General features: G+C 41.8%; 1 protein-coding gene and 1 long non-coding RNA gene across 11 annotated transcripts in view; one reads left to right on the top strand and one right to left on the bottom strand.

The window, feature by feature from the left end:
- The first annotated feature begins 7052 nt into the window (after nt 1-7052).
- LOC119366361 (chaperone protein dnaJ C76, chloroplastic-like) lies at nt 7053-8836 on the top strand. The gene is made up of 2 exons (XM_037632086.1): nt 7053-7930; nt 8014-8836. Exons 1-2 carry the CDS (start codon nt 7127-7129, stop codon nt 8644-8646), a joined length of 1437 nt encoding a protein of 478 aa, XP_037487983.1. The 5' UTR covers nt 7053-7126; the 3' UTR covers nt 8647-8836.
- A 5866-nt stretch (nt 8837-14702) lies between these two features.
- The window catches only part of LOC119366360, a 7552-nt gene continuing 876 nt past the window's right edge, over nt 14703-21378 (bottom strand). The window contains exons 2-12 of one of the 10 annotated variants that reach the window (XR_005176026.1): nt 20559-20665; nt 19462-19660; nt 18076-18861; nt 17849-17962; nt 17473-17516; nt 16996-17182; nt 16759-16837; nt 16417-16554; nt 15953-16021; nt 15486-15677; nt 14703-15139 (exon numbers count right to left, since the gene is read on the bottom strand). This is a non-coding gene — a long non-coding RNA (uncharacterized LOC119366360). Of the gene's footprint in view, nt 15140-15485; nt 15678-15952; nt 16058-16416; nt 16555-16758; nt 16838-16995; nt 17183-17472; nt 17517-17848; nt 17963-18075; nt 18862-19461; nt 19661-20558; nt 20669-21101; nt 21308-21378 lie in introns of those variants that run through there. The other 9 variants (XR_005176023.1, XR_005176019.1, XR_005176018.1 and 6 more) reach the window with 9 other exon arrangements.

Raw genomic sequence — 21378 nt, 5'->3', positions numbered from 1 at the left:
TTACACCAGCTATTCAATATTTTAATAACTTAATACAACTCCGGACTTTTTCTGCGTTCACATGCACAATTCAAATCCACGTCATCAACTTTCAACCCTTTCTGACATAATTTGCTATTTTCGATGCAGTTACTGATTTGTTTTGAGATCTAAATGACCGTCAAATTGAAAAGCACTACAAAATAAACTCTGAAAAGGTTGAAACTTGGCAAGGTATCACTATTTCACCTGCATAGCATGTGCAAAAAAGTAGAGAGGGTTACATCAAAAACTGGATGCACTTCGTGTACAAACCGGACAAACTATTTCGTAGTATCAAGGTTTCGGACGAAAACTCATCTGTTACACCGGATATTCAATATTTTAATAACTTAATACAACTCCGGACTTTTTCTGCGTTCAGATGCACAATTCAAACTATTCAAATTTAAATACAGCAAAAAACTACTCAAAAATAAATAGAAGAAAATATATAAACCACAAAAGAAAAAAACTATATAAAAAAATTATTTCCACGCTGCCCAGTGGGCCTGCTCGGCCTTGGGCATGCTTATGCAGGCCCATAAGGCCCAGCAGGCTCACAGGGCAGCACGACAAAGTTAGGCCCAGAGGCCTGCATTAGAGAGGAGTTCGAAGGAGCAGCCGCAGCTGGGTTTATAAACCAGTGCGGCTGCCCTTCGCTCGGCGAGGTGGGACTAAACATTGTGCACGGTGGAACTGGAGCGCACCCCCTTAATACCGGTTCCTGGCTCCAACCGGTAATAAGGGGGTCGCTTCCCGCCGCTTGGGCTGACCAAATTTGACCTTTAGTACCGGTTGCTGGATCCAGCCGGTACTAAAGGCCCCTCCTATATATATAGCACTTACGAAAATTTCAGTTAGTTTCTCATCTGCTTCATCGTCGCGCCCGTCCCCGTGCCGCTCCCGTCGCCGTCGTCGTCGGTCCCGTCCGTGCGCCTCCCCCGTCACCTTCGTCGCCGCTCCGGTCGCCTTTGTCGTCGCCCCCGTCGCCGCCCCTCGGCCCCGTCGCCGGCCCCGCGCCGCCCCCGTCGCCGTCGTCGCCGCCCCCGTCACGCTCGTCCCGTCGTCGCCCCGCTATAAGATCGATCCACCGCGCGCCCCGGCCAGGCACATGCACATACGCACACACACAAACACACACAAACACACACACACACACAAAATGTTTAATGTCAAAATGTTAGATCAGTTAGTTTTTTATACTTTTAGTTATAGATGAATTTATATTAATGTTAGATGAATTAGATATATATTAAATTTAGGTATATGAGATTTGATCATTTAATTAAAATTTTAGTATATAGAACTAGCTACTCTATTTTTAGTAAGAAATTTAATTGAACTAGTTTAGTTGAATTAGTTGAATTAGTTGAACTAGTTAGTTAAATTAGTTGAATTAGGAACTACTTTATTTATTAGGTATATTTTTAGTAAGTGCTTAGTTGAATTAATTAGTTGAACTAGCTAGTTGAATTAATAAAACTAGTTTAATTAGTTGAATTAATATAACTAATAGGTGTTTAATGTTTCACCTATGAACATAGGAAATGTCATTTGACAACAAAAACAATTTCATTTTGTGCGAAAACTGTGAAGACCAACGCGTCCTGTGCGACAAAAATTTCCTAGTTGATGATAGGTGCTTCAGCATCAAGCTGGATGAGACCTTCGAAATGGATACATTAAGTCACAACAACAAGTATTTTTTCGAAATTAAGCATGACTTATATATGCTTCATTTGCTTCAACTTATTATTTTAAATTTTTACTATTCTACTAGCGTATCCCCTGCCATGCAAGAAATTTTGTCTTGGATAAGATAGGTTTTAGTCCTAACAAAACTATGAAGGTAAAGAGAGTTTACTTGAAGACTGAGCATGGTTATACCTTCAACGTCAAATTATATAATCAAGACACCTACACCCATTTTGAATGCAAAACTTGGCAAGCACTATGCAAGGCTTATGCATTTGAGCCTGATATGTTTATCACCTTTGATATTTGTCCTGAAGATGATATTCAAGGTAACAGAGATATTTGGGTCGATGTGCAGATGCCTCCAGTTCTACCATTATGTGAGTTTCTCAACCATATTTATGTCTTCGATATTGTTTTTTCAAAAATAATTGACAACTAATTTCTATTGACAACTTATTTCCATTCAAGCAAACATGTCCAGCGCTTGGTAGACAGGACCATCCACTGTCCCGGGGCTGAACTAAACCGCGAGGAGATAAGTCATTATGTTTCATGGCTTCATGATCTTGATGCTGTCAAGAGAAATTATTTTCCTGAATTTGAAAATCTTAGTACTCAAAACGTGCAACCAATAGTGATCGTATTGAACTACAGTCAAATCTATTTATGAAAGATGGTAAGATTTTTTTACTATTTTTCCTCAGTGCATCTTTTGCATGCATTATTTTTTAAGCTAAACTTCATGCTAAGTATGTTACTATACGATGTTCTTCAACAGGGACTCCCGATGAATGTTCTGCCTCAGTGGATCGAGACTAAAGGTCACATGAGAATGGTTAGCTTACGGCCAAGACATCCTACAATGCACTTTAGTGCATTCAGGATTTCTAATAGCGAGGAATGCTTAATAGTGAAAGACTGGAGCAAAATTGTCCACGATCATAGAGAAGTACTAGGGGGCAGCAATCAGAAGCGCAACCCACGATTAGGAGACAAGTTCATATGCATGCTCCAATATGATGAATCAGGAGAGCTATACATGTTCTATGCTATTTTACCTGAGAGAGAGCAACAGGAGTGATTAACATGCTCTTTGTACTTGTCCTCTCATGTCTGTGTTCTTCGTCCTGAACTTAATCTCAAAGAGTGATTTGCTTTTGTGGTCTTATATATGAAAGCTTATAATCATGACCATGTTGAACTCGATGATATCTTTCCTTTTAGTACAAGTGAATGTTTCTTCTTTAAGCTAGTATTGGTGGTGATTAGATAGCAGTAATGACTATGATGATTAAATAGTGGTAATGACGACTATAACGATTTTTAGTTAGCTAGCTAGTATATCGTTAACTTGTTGGTGATGATATATGATGCAATAGTTTTTATATTAATATGATGATATGATGAGTTATTATATCATTTATGAAAGAAACCGCAGATTAGTTTCAACTGGATATAGATCTTAGCTAGCTAAGTGATCAAGTATATTCCATATCCATATTACTTGCTCACCTAATATATATAAGTGATCAAGTAATATGGATATGGCATATATACTTTGATCACTTAGCTAGGATCCATGCATGCATCCAGTTGAAACTAATTTGCGGTACTTTAACCTAATGATTTAACAACTCATTATAATGTAAAAACAATCTCTAAATTAAATTGAAAACCCAAAACTAAAGGAAAAATAAAAAATAAAACCAAAACCCCCCAAGCATTTAGTACCGGTTGGTGCTACCAACCGGTACTAAAGGTCTCCCTGCACCAGACCCTGGCTCGTGCCACGTGGTGACACTTTAGTGGCGGTTCGTGCCGAGCCGGTACTAAAGGGGGGACCTTTAGTCCCCACCCTTTAGTGCCGGTTGGAAAACCGGCACTAAAGGCCATTACGAACCCATGCTAAAGCCAGGTTCTGCACTAGTGGAGCACCGTAAGTGTGTCCTAGGAAGTTTGTATTTCCTAGACTACTTCTTATGTCCTAGGCGAGGCATTTGGCCATCGCCTAGCGACTAAGCGTGCCTAAGCACCTCCTAGGGATCGCCTTTTCCAACAGAGGTTATAGCACATTAAGGATAAACTTGTGTATGATGATGATTAGTGGTTGTGTTTTCTTATGACGGTCTTAATTAGCTAGGAGTGCATAATATGTTATCTTGAATGTCAACATTAGTTAAATTGGTCATAATGTAGTATGTTAGAGTGGTATCCTCCTATGAAGAATTCAAGTGGCTTGACTTGGTACATGTTCATGCATGTAATTGATTCAAATCCAATCTTGCCTTGATGAAATTTAAGTTTAGTGTGTCTATATCCTCCTCATGCTACCATTCAATGTTGATTATTCAAACTGCATGATTATGACTATTGTCACTTCTCTGTCTATTGCTAGCATTCGCCTATACTAAGAGGAAATGATGCTTGTGCATGCAATTCTTTTAAATCAAGTATATCCATACAGAGTCCAATATATCTACCTACATATGGCACTTCTCTATCATTCCAAGTAAATTTGTACATGTCATCTCAAAACTAGTTTGTGAACTGAATTGATTGAGAACAAACAATGGGTTAAGCTTGAGGGAGCTGATACGTCTCAAACGTATCTACTTTTCCAAACTCTTGTGCCCTCTAATTTGCACGATTTGAATAAAACTAACCCGGACTGATATTGTTTTCAGCAGAACTGTCATGGTGTTATTTTTTATGCAGAAATAAAAGTTCTCGAAACTGGATGATGACTTTTGGAGAATTACTGTAGATTATTCAATCACTTTGCCGGATGGGAGTCACGAGTCCTTCATACGAGCAGGCGGTGCGCCCCCTAGGGCGCTCCATGGGGTTGTTTGGGCACCTCAGCCACCGCCTTGCAACAAACCCACCGCCATAAATTCACATATATACCAGAAAAAGCCTAAAAATATCATGGAATCTTTCTACGATACGGAGACACTGCCACCTCCTATTTTTTTCCTCTGAAGATCTGATCTGGAGTCCATTTTCTGGCTCTTTCGTTGACGCCGTCATCATCAACCCTTCTCCAACAACAATCTTATGATGCTTCCACCCATGTGTGAGTAATTCCCTTGTAGGCACATGAAGGTAGTTGGGACTTGGATGAAATTTCTGATGTAGTTGCAGACAGATTTGTTAGAGCTTGATGCCTAGTATTCACTATGTTCTGAGTTTGATGTTGCCATGACTTTGCTATGCTTAATGCTTGTCACTAGGGCCCGAGTGTCATGATTTCTGATTTGAACTCTCTACATTTTCATGAATATATTTGTGTTCTAAATATTATCTGCAATTTGTATGCACATGTTATTGTTCTGGATCCTAGACCCCAAGATGACAATAATTAGGATATCGACGGTGATGACTTTACCTTGAGGATTTCATGTATTCACTGTGTGTTAATGTTGTTTCTCTTCTCTATCAAAAGGAGTGCCTTAACTATCCTTAATTTTCTTTAGTGTCTCGCTGCGACGATAGGTAGTACAAAATACGTTGTGCAAGTTTTCATCGCAAGCACGCACAATTAAATATGGAACGAATGCCTATATATGATTGATGAATTGAAGCTAGTTTGTTATCGCTCTATGTTATGCCCGTTGCATATTGAATCTCATCTGAACAAACCCATCACATACTCCATGCCTACACTTTACACTACTGCTGCAATCTGCTGCTACTTTGCAAATCATGTTACTGCTACTGTTACTTTACCACTAGTGCTAGCATATATTTGTGTTACTGATATTATTGTAAACAAGTTATCTATTATGGTGTGATTTAATTCACAACTCAACCGCTAAGACTTATAAATATTCTTTGGCTCCCCTTGGGCCGAATCAATAATTTTGGATTAAAATACTTCCCTTGAAGACTGTCGCGATTCCCTATACTTATGGGTCATCAGAGCCTGCTGGCAGGCGCCAACGTTAGTGAGAGCTTGCTGGCCGTCGTCACTCGCGAGCGCTTTCAAATTGATTCGACACGATTAACTATCTGTCTAATTAATTATTTGATTACAAACATAATTAAATTTTCACCTAATTATCCATAGACCTAATTAACTATCTATTTAATTAATAAATTACCTTCCTAATTAAACAAAATCCCTACCCCATTTCTATAAACGTAAGTCTTTCTGGAGATTCCACTATGGACTACATACAGACGTATGTAGTCTTATTTTAGGGCGTGTTTTGAAACCTCCCAGCTTCTCTAAAACTTCTCAGATCTGGCTTCTCGTGTGGCTTCTCACTTCATGTAGCGACTGGGAAATCATTCGGCATGACAACTTCTTGATTTAGTCGTTGTACCAGGCCGGAGGCCCATTTAACCGCATGTGGCTCAGTTTGTCTGGGAAATCATTCAGCCAGTTGGCTCCGAGCATCATCTCCCCGTGCATCTGCTCGCGCAGGAGAGAAAAATATCAGGGGAGAGAAACAGAATGAGTGAACCAGTATGCACGGGACTCACTTAGCGGTGGCATCTAGTTGTAATATGTGTCAACTCCTGCTTCAATTTTCAGAGCTGGAAAAGGCCAGCTTCTCAACTTCTTCATTTTTACACTACGCGGGCAGCTGGCTTCTCGATTTTCAACTCCGAGGGATCTTGCTTCATTTTAGGTCTTTTCGTGAGTTCGTTTATGGTTCGTGTTCTCTTTAGGAAGACGACGCGGTAACGACTCGTTTAATATGAAATAAGGTTCTTTCGCTTAGCCTTCATTTCGATGATGCGTCTAGCATCGTCGGAGGACGTGTGAAGATGTATCTTCATGGATCTGCTTAGATCTGGTCTTTGTTCGTCTTCATTCATGTGTCTACAGTTTGGATCCTTTTAATCTTACTTCCCTTCATCGGTGACAATTATATCTAACATGATGACTTTTTAACTGTCTACTACAATAGTTTGACCCGGCTCCGGCAAGGGATGGACGTTGACGACGACCCGACTTCGACTTACTCGAGTGATTGTGGTCGTCGCTAAGATGGAACAGATCAAAAGTTTCCTCAAAGAAAAATCTAGCTGATGAAAGCGTTTGATTTTTCCTTCCAACCAAGTACCGGAAACCTCCTTTTCTTACCGATGAAATCACGGAGCAGTCACCCCCTCATGTTTATTTCGATTTGTTTACACAAGAAAATCCCTACTATTTACCTTATTTCTGGAGCCTAGCGACGCTTGTCCAAAATATCAGTGCCCAGCCGCCGTACGTGGGCACGCCGGTAAAAAGGCAAAGCAAAAAAATTCCAAAGCAGCAGCGAGGAAAAATCTCGCTCACACACAAGAGACAAGACACGACACACCACGACGTGTAGTGAGTGATCGGCTTCTCCCACCAGCCGGGAAGCAGAGGAGCAAATCCAATCAAGCAACGGAAGCAGAGCGCGCAGCCATGCCCGCGCTTCTCCTCAACACCGCCGCCCCGCTCGCCAATCCTAGCAGCCTCAGGCCGTCCTTCGGTTCCTCCCGCCACCAGCACCGATGCCGAGCCGCCGCCTCCTCGTCGTCGTCGTCGTCCAGCTCTAGCGGCCGCGCGGGATCGTCGTGGGCGACGGACTACGACCTGTACGAGCTGCTCGGGGTGGAGCCCTCGTCGCCGCAGGCCGACATCAAGGCCGCCTACCGGGCGCTGCAGAAGCGCTGCCACCCGGACGTCGCCGCCAACGGCGGCAACGGCCCCTCCGCCCACGACATGGCCGTGGTGCTCAACGAGGTGTACGCGCTGCTGTCCGACCCGGCGCAGCGCCGGGCCTACGACCGGGAGCACGCGCGCCGGTCCGAGTTCCAGGGCTACACGGGCCGCCCGCTCTACTCGTCGTGGCGCGGCGGGGACGCCGAGACGCGCGCCGTGTTCGTCGACGAGGTCGCCTGCGTGGGGTGCCTCAAGTGCGCGCTCCACGCCGGCCGCACCTTCGCCATCGAGTCCGTGCACGGCCGCGCCCGCGTCGTCGCCCAGTGGGCCGACCCCGAGGACCGCATCGCCGACGCCGTCCAGACCTGCCCCGTCGACTGCATCTCCTACGTCGACCGCTCCGACCTGGCGGCGCTCGAGTTCCTCATGTCCAAGCTGCCGCGTCGCAGGGTCCGCGTCTCCGAGGCCAATGCCGCCGGCTCGCCCGACATCTTCGCCGAGGTCGCCAAGTTCAAGGCCAGGTTCGACAAGATGGAGAACAAGTCCGCCACCAGGCAATCCGAGGTAGTACTAATTTCATCCAACCCAGCTGCCTCGTGAACATGCTCTGCTCGGCCAATCTCATCAATGGTGAATGGTGAACGCAGGAGTCGGAGGCGACGTGGCAGTCGAGGAGCTCGGCGGTCCAGACCATCATGTCCATGTCCAACTGGTGGTACTGGCGGCCGTTCAGAGCCCCAGCCGGCGCCGCCACCGCCGCCGTCCCTGCCCCTCTCCGCCTGCTGCCACCGCCACAGTCACCGCCGCCTCCTTCAGCTGCTGCCGACCCCGTGACGGAGAGGCTCAAGGAGGCAGCCGCGCGACGCAAGGCGGAGGGCGCGACGGCGTCGGCGGTGTACGCCCGCCAGCGCGACGAGTACTGGACCCCGCAGCGGAACCTTCCGTCCACGGCCTCGTTTCCGTCGCCGGAGGCCCAGAGCGCCGCGCCGCCGCGGAGACGGGTGCGAAGAGCGTCCGGTGGCGAGAGGCCGGCCGAGAGGAGGGCGAGGATCGACCTGACGGTGCCGATGCTGATGGCGATCGTCGCGGCTGGGATCGCCGGGTACAACAGGGAGGAGATGGGCGGTGGCGTGATCGAGGACCACATCGGCGGTGAGGCTGCTCTCGGAGTCGTGAATAGCTCCGAGCTCCAGGTTGTCTTGGCCGGCGTGACGTGGTTCGTCATCGGAGCCGCTGTCGCCGGCTTCCTTCAGGTGGCGCTTGGAAGAAGGAACGAGTAGAGATCCAGCGATTGAAATGTGCACGCGACGTGGTTAGAGAATAGAGATAGAACAAAGCTGTAATTTTTAGTACTACATTAATCCGTCCATACAATAGGATGAATAGAAATTTGTTAGGATATACTCCCTCCGTGCCATAATATGCTACTCTCTTCGTCCTAAATTATAAAAGTGTTTCTTTACACTAGCATAGTAGTGTGAAAAATATAGTACATATGTCATAGTACTCCCTCCATTCCCAAATATTTGTCTTTTTAGAGATTTCAAATGGTTACCACATACGAATGTATATAGACATATTTTAGAGTGTAGATTCACTCATTTTGATCCGTATGTAGTCACCTGTTGAAATCTTTAGAAAGACAAATATTTAGGAACGGAGGGAGTAGTAAATTGTACTACTACTAGCTTACAATCTATTTGCTCTCGAGGATATAACTTACATATGTCACAGTAGTACATTAGTGATCTAAACGCTTTTATATTTTTTTCGAAATGAATAAATTTGACAACAGGATAGAAGGCCAATAGTATGAGATTGATAAAGGAGGTGAAACAAGCTGACAAACACATGTATAGATGGTACTCACCTTGTGCATGAGGGTTTGGCAGAAACCCCTTGCTGAATATCTGGTAGTGACACAGCCATGTCACACAGTGCAGTGGCAGACCTAGAGCTTGACCATGGGGCGTGCCAAACTTATCAGTTACAATATAAATGCCTTCTATGACCATAAACAGATTTCAGTTTATCATTCTAACCCTATAATACACATAATATATATGTATACTTTACATGTTTGGAGGGGGTGCTAGGGCACCCACGTCACTGGGCCACTTGAGACCATCTATTGGGGCCCTGCCTCTGATAGAAAATATTTGCAAGGTCTTTTTTGTGAAAAGGAATTCTGGGATCGGTGGTCTAAATGTGTGTTACATGAGATCCATACTCGTTGTGACAAGCCAAATTAAGTTCAATTTAGCTATATGTAAGTCGTCTGAAATTTACTTTTAGGTCAGACTTCTTTTGGCCGTTAATTCCTGCTTTGAGATTCGTGCTCATTTTCTTTCCTGGTTTTTTAGGGGTTCTTTTCTTTTCTTGGTTGTTCTGTGAGCTGGTTTGGACTGTTTTTTTAAATTGGCCACATACTTAGATCAGTCGATTTGCTACTGGGCTGAAGCCCATTAACTACGCTGCCCAGCCCTCCCCTCTCTTTCGGTTTTTTAAGTTTTTCTGTTTTTATGCATTTCTCCTTTTGTTTCAGTTTATTTTTTTTTCTTTTTCATCCGAGGTATTTTTGTGATGTTAGGTGAGTGTAAATGTATATAAACAAATACAATGTAGTATGTGCAAAAGTTACACTATTACATGATTGTTTTTGTATAATACAAAAAGTGCAAAGTTATATGCAAGTTTTTTTTAACTCTTTCCATTATATTTTTCTTAAAGAATAATACCAAGGCACCAATTAATTTTTCTTAAAGAATAATACCAATGCAACGTCGTCCCCTTCATGAAGGCATCGTCGCGGCTACTCTCCTCCTTCGGATAGCTCTGGGTGAAAACCATGATTCTTTGGATCGAGCGGCGGCGACGCTTTGGCGCCGTTACCTTCCCGAAGGCTCTGTTTTGGAGAACACCTATCGGAGTTGCTCTTATGTTGTGCAATCAGCATGCATGAGTTGTGTAGCAGATCTAATGGTGACAAGCATCACTTCACAGGCAGGCACCTCCACGAGGCTCGCCCAACCGTCCCACTGCGGCAATGCGTCTATGTCTCGCTTGAAGTGAGCACAAAGAACAACATTTCAATGTGCGGCAAACATTCTTTCGGTCACGATGAGTTTTTTTTTGATATGCGCTAAACATTTTTCAATATGTGATAGGAATTTTTAATACACGATGATCATTCGTTAATACATGATTCAAAATTTTGAAGTACAAGAATATTTCAAATACACTTGGAATTTTTTAATACATGATGGACATATTTTAATATACACAATAGAATTTGTTTGGATAATGTATTTTCAAATGAATATTGTTAAATACACAATGAACATACTTTTCAAATCAAAATGATGGGAAAAAAATTCAATGCGTGTTTGGACAAATTTTAAAATTGACCATTTCTATTTTGCAAATACGCAACAGAATTTGTTTTGGAAAATACACTATGCACATTTTAAATGGACGATAAATATTTTTGAAAATATACACGATACACATTTAAAATGCATGATAAATACTTTTGAAAAAATGCATGATGATCATTTCAAAAAGTAAAAGATGAACATGTTATACATTATAAAATATGTGATGATTATTTATTGAATACACATTTAAAATGCATGATAAATACTTTTGAAAAAAATGCATGATGATCATTTCAAGAAGTACAAGATGAACATGTTTTACATTATAAAATATGTGACGATTATTTATTGAAATACTTAATTCACATTTTTATGTGCATGATATTTTCTTTAACTGATACAATGAACATTTCTAAAATACAAAGTACATGATGAATTACAAAATAAACAACAAAGGAAGTAGAAACAATAATTAAAAGGAAAATAAGAAATTAAACAAAGAAAATGAAAAGGCTGCATACAAGATTGGGGTCCAGACATCCAGTAGGCGGTCTACGCGAAAGAAAAGAACAGCAACTTCTTTTTTTGAGGGAAAAAAAGGAAAGAACACCCACTTACATGCGAGACGAGCACGAGCGCAAAGGGAAACACGTTTCGTGGGCTGGCCTGTTTGCATATAAGGCACCTCTTGGAGCAAGATTTTGGCCCAAAAATTAGTTCGGGCTTATTCTACAACACTTACCGGAGATGCTCTTATGTTGCGCAATCAGCATCCATGAGTTGTGTACCAGATCTAATGGTGACAAGCATCACTTCACAGATAGGCACCTCTACCAGGCTCGCCCAACCGTCCTGTTGCGGCAATACGTCTATGTCTCGCTTAAAGTGAGCACAAAGCACAACATTTCAATATGCGGCGAACATTCTTTTCGGTCATGATGAGTATTTTTAATATGTTTTACACATTTTTATATTGTGATAGGCATTTTTAATACACGATGATCATTCGTTAATACATGATTCAAAATTTTGAAATACAAGAATATTTTAAATACACATGGAATTTTTTTCATACATGATGAACACATTTTAATATACACAATTGATTTTGTTTGGATAATATATTTTCAAATGAATATAGTTAAATACACAACATATTTTTCAAATAAAAATGATGGAAAAAAGTTAAATACGTGTTTGGACAAATTTTAAAATTGACTATTTATAATTTTCATATATGCAACAGAATTTGTTTGGAAAATACACTATGCACATTTTAAATGCACGATAAATATTTTTGAAATATACACGATGCACTTTTAAAATGCGCAATAAATACTTTTGAAAAATGCATGATGATTACTTCTAAAAGTATAAGATGAACATGTTTTAGATTATAAAATATGTGATGATTGTTGATTGAAATAGTTATTTCACATTTTTTTATGGATGCGATACTTTTTTTAGCTATACAATGAACATTTCTAAAATAGAAAGTAAGTGATGAATTTAAAAAAGAGCAAAGGAAGTAGCCATAACATTCGCATATGGCGTGACCGTTGGCTGCCTACTGAGCCGTCGCGCCAACCCATTACTCAGCAAGGAACCTACCGACTAAGGAGAGTGGCGGAGCTCCTCGACGAGTCAGGCAACTGGCGAATGGACCTCCTCCGTTGCCACTTCCTTCCTCCAGACGTCAACTCGATTAGTAGCATCCGAACATCGACGCGCGTCACCGACGACATCCTCGCATGGGCGCCTTAGAAGAAAGGTATATTCACCGTTCGTTCCGCCTATCGCCTAGCCATGGACGAGCGCGAGCGTCCATTGGCAACTTCTACGAGCAGGGCACCGGATGGTCGTCACGCCATCTGGAAGACCATATGGGAGTGTCCTGCTCCCCCAAAGGTACGCGTGTTCGCATGGAGAATTGTAACCAACTCGTTGGCCACCTGGGCTAATAAGTTCTCTCACCACCTCAAGCTTACTGACATGTGCCCCCTTTGTGGCGTGGAACGAGAGGACGGTTTTCACGCAATGTGCAGGTGCCCACTTGCCAAAGACCTGTGGCGAGCCATGGAGAAAGACTGGCCGATCCCCAAGGTGGAGACCATAGAGAATGATGGGCCGGAGTGGCTCTTCACGCTTCTGAACCCTTTGTCGGACACAACGCGTATGGTGGTCCTCATGACCATGTGGCGGGCATGGTACGTCCGCAATGAAATTACCCATGACAAGGTTCCTCCACCAACAGAAGCATCAAGGCGTTTTCAACAGGGGTATATCAATTCCCTATTATGCATTCAGCAATTCCCACATGCAGACATGGTGAAAGGAAAAATGGTTGTGCATGAAAGAGGCCAGCCTAAGCATGCTAGCGAAGAGGAGGAGCCGCCGCTCCAGTGGTTACCGCCCCCAACCGGCTGGACAAAGCTTAATACTGGTGGGAGCTTTGTCCAGTCAACGGGAGCAGCGGGTGGTGGTATGGTCCTGAGAGATGATAGAGGAGAGCTCATCTTCACAGCATGCATGCAGCTGTTCACATGTGATAATAGCCTCCAAGCGGAGTTGGAAGCATGCAGAGAAGGATTGTAGCTGGCGTTGCACCGTACCAACATGCCCATCTTGGTGGAGTTGGATTGCTCTAAAGCGGTTTCGATGCTGTCGGCGCGGTCAGTGAGTCGCTCACAAGTCCGAGCGCTAGTAGAGGAGATTCGTACAATATCGGCTGCTGATTTAAGAGAGATTTCCTTTTCTCTAATTAGTAGATCACAGAATAATGTCAGTCACGCGCTTGCCGCGTATGGACGTAGTACCCCGTGCACGGCTGTCTAGTTGCGATCGGGGCTGGACTGCATTGTAAACCTATCTGAGGCCGAGAAGCCTCCTTGAGTTAATGAAATCTTCCTTTTTCTCGCAAAAAAAAGTAGAAATAATAATTAAAAGGAAAAAATATAAATTAAACACAGAAAACGAAAAAGGCTGCGTACAAGATTGGGGTTCAGACGTGTTCAGTAGGCAGTCTACACGAAAGAAAAGAAGACCAACTTACATGCGAGCAGAGAGAGCGCAAAGGAAAACCTATTTTGTGGGCTGGCCTACTTGCCGGAATAGACATAATATAGTGCATATAGATTTTTTCAAAACTCAAACATTACAAATTTAACCCCATTCATACAGAAAATATACATATTGAAAATACTAAATGCATATCATTGGATACATCATCAGTTTTATTTTCATGTTGTGTATGTTCGCCACCGTATATATATAAACATTTTTCTCTATAAATCTGGTCCAAGTTTGCTTAGTTTGACCTTTTGAAAAATCTATATGCACTATATTATAAACAGATGTAGTATAATCTCTTGGATCCCGGTTTCAATTATTGTGCTACAACCCGGCCCAAACAAATATACTTGGCGTGTTCCTTTGGCACCAGTGAACTTGACATTTTTGTTTGAACACTTGATATTTTGTTTCTAGAGTTGTTATTGATTGTCTATTTAGTTTTAGGAAGATCCCGTCAGTGATGTCTGACACTCCTGGCAAGAGGCCAGGACCATTTGTTGGGCGACACTCATAAGGATCGGCTAAACGTGACGATCAGATCAGCATAGTGGATGATAAAGAAAGACGTCTAGCGGCTTCGTGTTACGATGAGGTTGGCGGGCAAACATGGTAAGGGGGCGCGGCCGGGTAGATCAAAGTGTGAAAGCATCCATAGACGACTAGGTAGGAAGTGCGGCTTGCCGCACCCGGCAGCACCGCTGCTGGGTATAGTAATATCCAACCCGCTAATAGAGTCATTGAAGCATTGCAAATATGGTGCTGCCGGGTATAGTAATATCCAACCCGCTAATAGAGTCATTGAAGCATTGCAAATATAAAAAATAGCATAATGCAGTTGTGTTTACCAACTAAATTTACAGTCGTTTAACATTGCACCTGATCCAGTCTTATGAAAATTTAGATAGTTAAAACTCTATTAGAGTTGCCATGTACATATGTTTTGGTAGCAACATTGGTAAGTTTAATCAGACACAAAGAATGAATCGAAAATCAAAGAGAGCATCAAAAGGCTCAACAAATTACACTACATGGACCAGCTAACCATTTAAGAAACCGTCGCCAGCAAATATATAGTTAAACAACATCCATGCCTAGTCCTCAACTTCCTTGTCATTACATACCATATTATAGGTAAATAAAATACGAACTGAATCCTGGGCAGCAATTCAGATAACTCAACACCAAGTTCCATGCATTTCAGAGGTCGGCGTGATTCGCCATTACATACTGCATCTACCAAAAGAGAGCACAAATTCAGGCTTCTCGCTTATAAGAGGCATAATACTGAAGCGTGTCTTTCGAGATTCTCAACGACAGTTGATAGCTGCAGAGAAGAGCACGTATGCTGCTTAAACACTGATAAATTCTGTAGATGCTATAGGAAACGATTTTAAAAACCAGCTTACATGCGACCCATGCATTTAGTCTTTAAAGACTAAAGTCCTGCGGGCAGTAGGATGGGACTTTGGTTTTTTTTTTTGGGCATGTGGTATGTTTCATTGGGAAAGCAACAAACATGAGTAACACATATAGTTGTATAAGTCTGAAGAGTAGGAGGGAGGGTATGTCAGTTTCAGTGAGGCCATCCTAGAGGTCAATATCCATTTGTACATAAGATGATATGTAGTATTATAGGAATGCAAGTGAAAGCTGCCCAATACTATGATTACCTCTAATTTGTTGACACTTTTAGCTGCTGGAGTGTTATCGCCGTCGCTCTCTGAATTTGGCCCTTCCTTTGTCATGGTTAAAGAGGCGAGCTGATTCTGAAAGGATTCACACGATCATATAGCACTATGACCAGAACTGCTCAGCTATGAGTTGTCTTTGGCATTTCTTGAGCTCCACCAAGTTGGCATCATCTATTGTAATTATGCCCATGGTTAGTAGATTGTCTAAACCAGCAGAACATGTTGAGGCAGAATGTTGAAATAAACCCAGAAGCATAAGAGTGCAATTTGATACATGATTCAAATATAGCAGTGCCCAGTGCAACATACAAACAAACCATAAAGTTCTTGTAATAGATTGGGCATAACCGATAGTGATATGGTTCGATAGGACATATTACATCATTAGGAGCACCACTTGAAAGGAGAGCCACATAAAAGGCATTGGCAGAAGGGGAGGGGCTCACCTCGGCTCGATGCCCTCGTTTGTCCCTGCAGTGTGTGGCTTGCCGGCGGCTCTCAGAGCTCAGGGCCATCTGTTCATTTTTTAAAGCATTCTTAGTGGTCCGATCCTGTTACGTTGGTAGTAAATCTCAGTGCTATACAAAATGCTCATACTACCATACGAAATGTTTTCTCTCAAAGAACCCAGGTTGCAAGTTTGGAATAAACCTTTGCATTTAACTTGTAATTAAAGGGGTGGCAAAATACGTTTTGGTTCTATCACACTCACTCTAATATAAAACATGTTCACTTCCAGAATTTCAGTGGCTCCATCTAATTATAAAAAGGGTTGCTGTACTAATGAACAGGGGAATGCCAATGTACTAAATTATTCGAAACTCCTCTGATCAAGTGGATAGCAAAATAGTACAAAAATCTTATGGTCACCCATGAGAATCCGCGTTTTGAAGTTTAATAGAAAGTATACCTTATTAAACAGCAGATAATCTGCTTCACTCCAAGAGTGAATGCAAGGACGACGTGCTCACGGGTCTGGTCATTCTTGGGAGGTACCATCCTCAAAACCAGCGGTGGTGGAGTCAATGATGAGCACATAATAGTCAACCTGGGATAAACAAAACAAAACACAATTTCAGCGATATGAGAGAGATCAAAGAGGTAGAGTTTGAGCTGTGAAATGAAAATCACTACTCTGGACCATATTGCCATCATAGAAGTATTTCTTCTTTTTCTTATCATAATCAAACAAAATCAAAAGAACAGGGGGAGTGCATGTAACCTGGCTCATGCACAGATTAAAAGAACGCACCTAAATGTAAGAAAACACCTTTGTGTGATTAAGAATATCCAAGTTTCTTTCTCTGTGCACAACTCAAGAAGTTTAAATCCTGAAACAGAGCAATTCATGCTTGAGCTTTCTAAAATGCAGGACATTGAATCAAGCTCATAATTGAAAGAAATTAATGAAATTCAAAACAAAACAAAATTAGAGAACCCGCCAATATAAAGACTGTTTCAGGTTTAAATAAGCATGCTCAGCACTGACCTACGGAAACACGTTTTACCATGCCTGTCGGCATCTGAAAATATTCATCATTCGGCATCTCTTTGATAGTTTTCAGATTTTCATTTGACTCGAGGACAAGAATTAACTCGGCAAACTTTTCACATATGTCGAGGGCAGCCTTGCAGTGTAAGGACACCTCGTCTAGTGTCGCAGCTGCCTGCTTGATCTGGAGTAGAAGGGGGTGAGAAATATTAGATCAGATGGTACCAGAATTTATGCTAGCTAGCAAAGCAATATTTGGGCTTCCATATTTCCCAAAAGTCCTATGAAAATTCTTTTACAGAATCGATGAAAAGAAAATCTTCTCCCAATAAAGAAACTTGCAACATGTTTTTAAATACAAGCCAGATCATCTTATTTCAGGTGAAAATAACTACACGTTTTTGTAAGGAAAAACCGATCCGCTTGAACAAAGTAAAGATATCAGTTCCAAAAATCATTGTGTATCTTACTGACCAATCACGTCCACTTTACAAAGAACATAGTTATCCAGTGAGGGCCTGCGGTAATGCACAACCTATAAATACATGAGCTATAACTAAAAGTAATGTGTAAGAAAGGCCAATATACAAAATAATCGACAGTAACATATAAAAAAGGTTGTTTTCCTTTTCATATAAAAAGGCTGACTCTTAACAATTTGTACCCTGACTAAATTAGATTTTAAAAGTTGTTCACACAATGGGGACCCTACGCACCCAAACATGCAGCCAAAGAGTAAAATAATTACTGGGCATTGGACAAAGATAACACAGTGAAGACCTCATTTGCAGGGCACCAAAAAATAGAGCTACGCAGTTTGGTTCGTACATTTGACAAGAACAATTATTACCTGGCCAGTGCCTACATTGACCTGCAATGGACCAAACAATGACGCTCTTGTGTTTTTTGTCCAGGAATTTCCAAAATATGTGGTTCTATCATCTATTGGTGAATACTGCATGACCTGCACCAAAATGTTTTAGTTCACACCAAGTGTTTTATAAGGGAATTTACCATTGTCGTTCAAACTGTTGAAAAAAGAAACTTGATAGGTTGTTCACAAGAGAGAAAAATCACCTTCGTCCGCTAGATTCCTGTTCTTCTCTTCTTTTTCAGATCTATGCACGTCCATTTTAGAAAGCCATATATTAGCAGGTCAAAAATCAGAGTGCGGAAATGAATAGCAAAGAGGAGCACATCCTAGTCTTGCATTCCAAATAGCTATACATGATGCTTTTCGTTGTTTTGCACTTTGCCGAGCAGGTAAAATCTATAACAAAAGAAATGTACTAATCCATAAAATTCTACAGGAATTTCGTCCTGATATGTATGCTTTAATCATAGTCTTTTCCAGTACAAAAAATATTTGCACTTTGTCAAAACATACAAGAATCTAAGGAACAAAGTCATACACAAGGGGGAGAGAAATACATCTTGTAATATTCTTCAAGCCAAATAAACATTTTAGTAGAATTCTACAGGAGAGACTCACCATAAAATTGGTTCCATTCTTTGAATAACCACTTCATGGAAAATCCCTTACAATCTATTCAGACCAATCCATCAACCACTGGTTGCTATCGTTGCTATGTGCTTTAGGTATGATTCATGCCGGACAGCAACGGCCGATTATTATCAGTTTCTTACTATGCAAATAGTTTGTTACGTCAGCACCTACTCCTGCATGAGACACCGGTGTCACCATCACTAAACTCCAACTCCACACCGCTGGAACCCATCACACAAACCAGGCAGAGGAAGCCGAGGGCCAGCAGCGACGCGGCGACCATGTGCGCCCATATTGTTTCGTATGAGATCCAACAGTCCAGATTGTTTCATCTGAAGATTGGACGGAGCATGGACCTAGCAAGATCAGTCATAGGTTAAATATCAAGCAATCACATTGGCAACCAAAACTGGAGGGTAGAGCAGAACTGAATGTATGCATGTTCACCGGATCTTAATCTATCCATACAATTAATACAGCTTCTGTAGTCACGTGTGTATCAGTTAGTAAGAAATTAATATTTGTAAACCGATTCTAAACCAAGCACAACATCATATGGCAAATCATTTTGGACAGGTCTCTATCTACTACTTGTACTCGTTGTTCATGGTCGATTAGATAGAAAATCAGTGAGCGCGAGAGGAAGAGGAAGAGGAAGAGAGATGGATAGTGGAATAGCAGGAGGGGGAGGAGATAGTCATGGAGTAAAACTATTATATAACTATCTTACACACTAAACGACTGGAAGATGTCGAACTGACAATATAGAAAGATATAAATATATGTTTGAATAATATAGAACAAAAAATAAATTGGCTACTGGAACTGAATCAGCCTAATGCTGGCTGTTGTCCATTCATACAAGTTCAGTGTAAGTAGTAATCAACCAAGCACATGCGTAACACTTTAGCAGAGCAAGTAGAGATGTAGAGAAAAAAGAAGAACAGAGAGACTACCTACAGGTTGCGGCAGCTGCAGCATGGAGGCGGCTTTCGGCATGCATGAGTTTTCACAACATAAGAGCAGGGTGGGGAAGATCCTGGCTGAGGCCGAGCGAACCGGGAGGTGGAAGATGGACACTGAAGGTACAAGAAGTCTACAAAGCCAATGGCGTTACAAAGGTGGCTGCATGTATTCCTTCAAGTCCGCCTTGACCTGAACATCAGAAATCACAAATCAAATATAACATGGAAGGTGCTCTGAACCGAATCTTTCTTTCGTAAACATGGAGAAATTCTTGTGAATAGAGCAAGCTTACGTCATATAAAAAAAATATCATAAGAAAGAACACCAAGTAAGAGCAAACAAAATTAAGTTCAGAATATATATGCTAGCAAATCAAGAACCGTACAAAAGTATCGTGGGCCAAATCAAAGTCATATAGGCCACTAACTAACTAAAAATATGACATATCCAGGATAGGGAACCACTAATCAGCAAATACACAGCAAGTCCCCTTAACTTGCAGTAAGGTTAAATATATTCTTTCTAGTGGTTGCTAATGTACTCTGTATAGCTGAAAGCTGTGTAAATAAATCATCTTTAATGCACAAGCAATATTTAGTAGGGAAAGTCATAGCTAAAAGACTGTCACAACCAAAATCATGACAGCCTGCCATCGACCAGGAAACTCCATAGGACACAGAATATTGTAAAAAAAACTCCATCATAGCAGTCACAATAAATCTCAAGAAACTCCATAAAAGATAGAATATTGACAACTGCACTATGCACTACACATGTTTGGATTAGAACATTGAATCAGTATGATTAGTATGCTGCTTCATCAGAAACAACGCGCAAAGCACACACTGCATTAAGTTGACTAAGCTCTCCCACAAACCCACCACTCCAAATCGATCTTCACTGTTAGACAGGAAGGATACATTTAAGTTTCAGTTCATCCTAAGGCAAACAAGAGAATTGAAGAAGAAGAAAATCGGACGAAACTGAATTTGTCCATTCACAACGCTGTATAACCGTGTCACAATAATGAACATTGACGGACACGACGAGCTCAGAGCACCCACCGGAGGCAAGGAGAGGAGCTCACCCTGGTTGGTTTTGTAGCGGGCGTCGAACAGCGCCACCACACAGAAGCAGCAGCGCCAAGGCGCTCATCACAACAATGATGGCGACGGTGCTGTAGCGAACTGAATCCTGCTACACAAGAGGAACAAGAGAAATAACAGTGAGTGAGGTTTCCTACTCTACTTTGTCTTAATTAATAGAACCAAAGTAACCAGTATGAATGAAGCCAAAGGCCTAACAGTGAGGACTGGAGAAATATGTCTACATGATTCAGACCGCATCATTGAACAACATATGAATGGCAGAAAGCCGCAAACCAAATTGGCATTAATTATCAGGTAAGTGACATTAGAACAGAGAATTATCTTATCATCAGGTAAAGAGTGACATGACAGCCTCTCCACGCTTGTTGCTTGCTTCAAACTACATCAACTACCTACCAGCGCGTACATACATACATGGCTTAATTATTAAAGATCCATCAATTCATCTATCTTATATCTGAACACACAATTTTTTTGTGCGTCTCTTTGTGGCTAGTGGGTGCAGGGATTTTGTTTGTTACCGGGAAGCTGTAAATCTTGCTTTGTTTTGACTCAAGGATCTTGTGATTTGAAATAAATTCCTCTGCTCTCATTAATTCATTTGCTCTCCTCTCCTCTCCTCACCTCTGAAGAGAAGAAATAGGCAGAGGGGTCTCCCTTGGATGAGTTGTTGTGTGATAAGCAAACAAATATTCTGCTAATGACTTAGTTAAGGATCTGAGCACGTTTAGATCACACAAGACAAGAGCAGAAAAAAAGCGGAATCGGCCTAGTAGAAGAAAGAGGGAAGGGAACACA

This window comes from Triticum dicoccoides, chromosome 2B (assembly GCF_002162155.2).
Source record: "Triticum dicoccoides isolate Atlit2015 ecotype Zavitan chromosome 2B, WEW_v2.0, whole genome shotgun sequence".
Classification (NCBI taxonomy): Eukaryota; Viridiplantae; Streptophyta; class Magnoliopsida; order Poales; family Poaceae; genus Triticum; species Triticum dicoccoides.
This window is presented reverse-complemented; position numbering and strand designations above follow the sequence as displayed.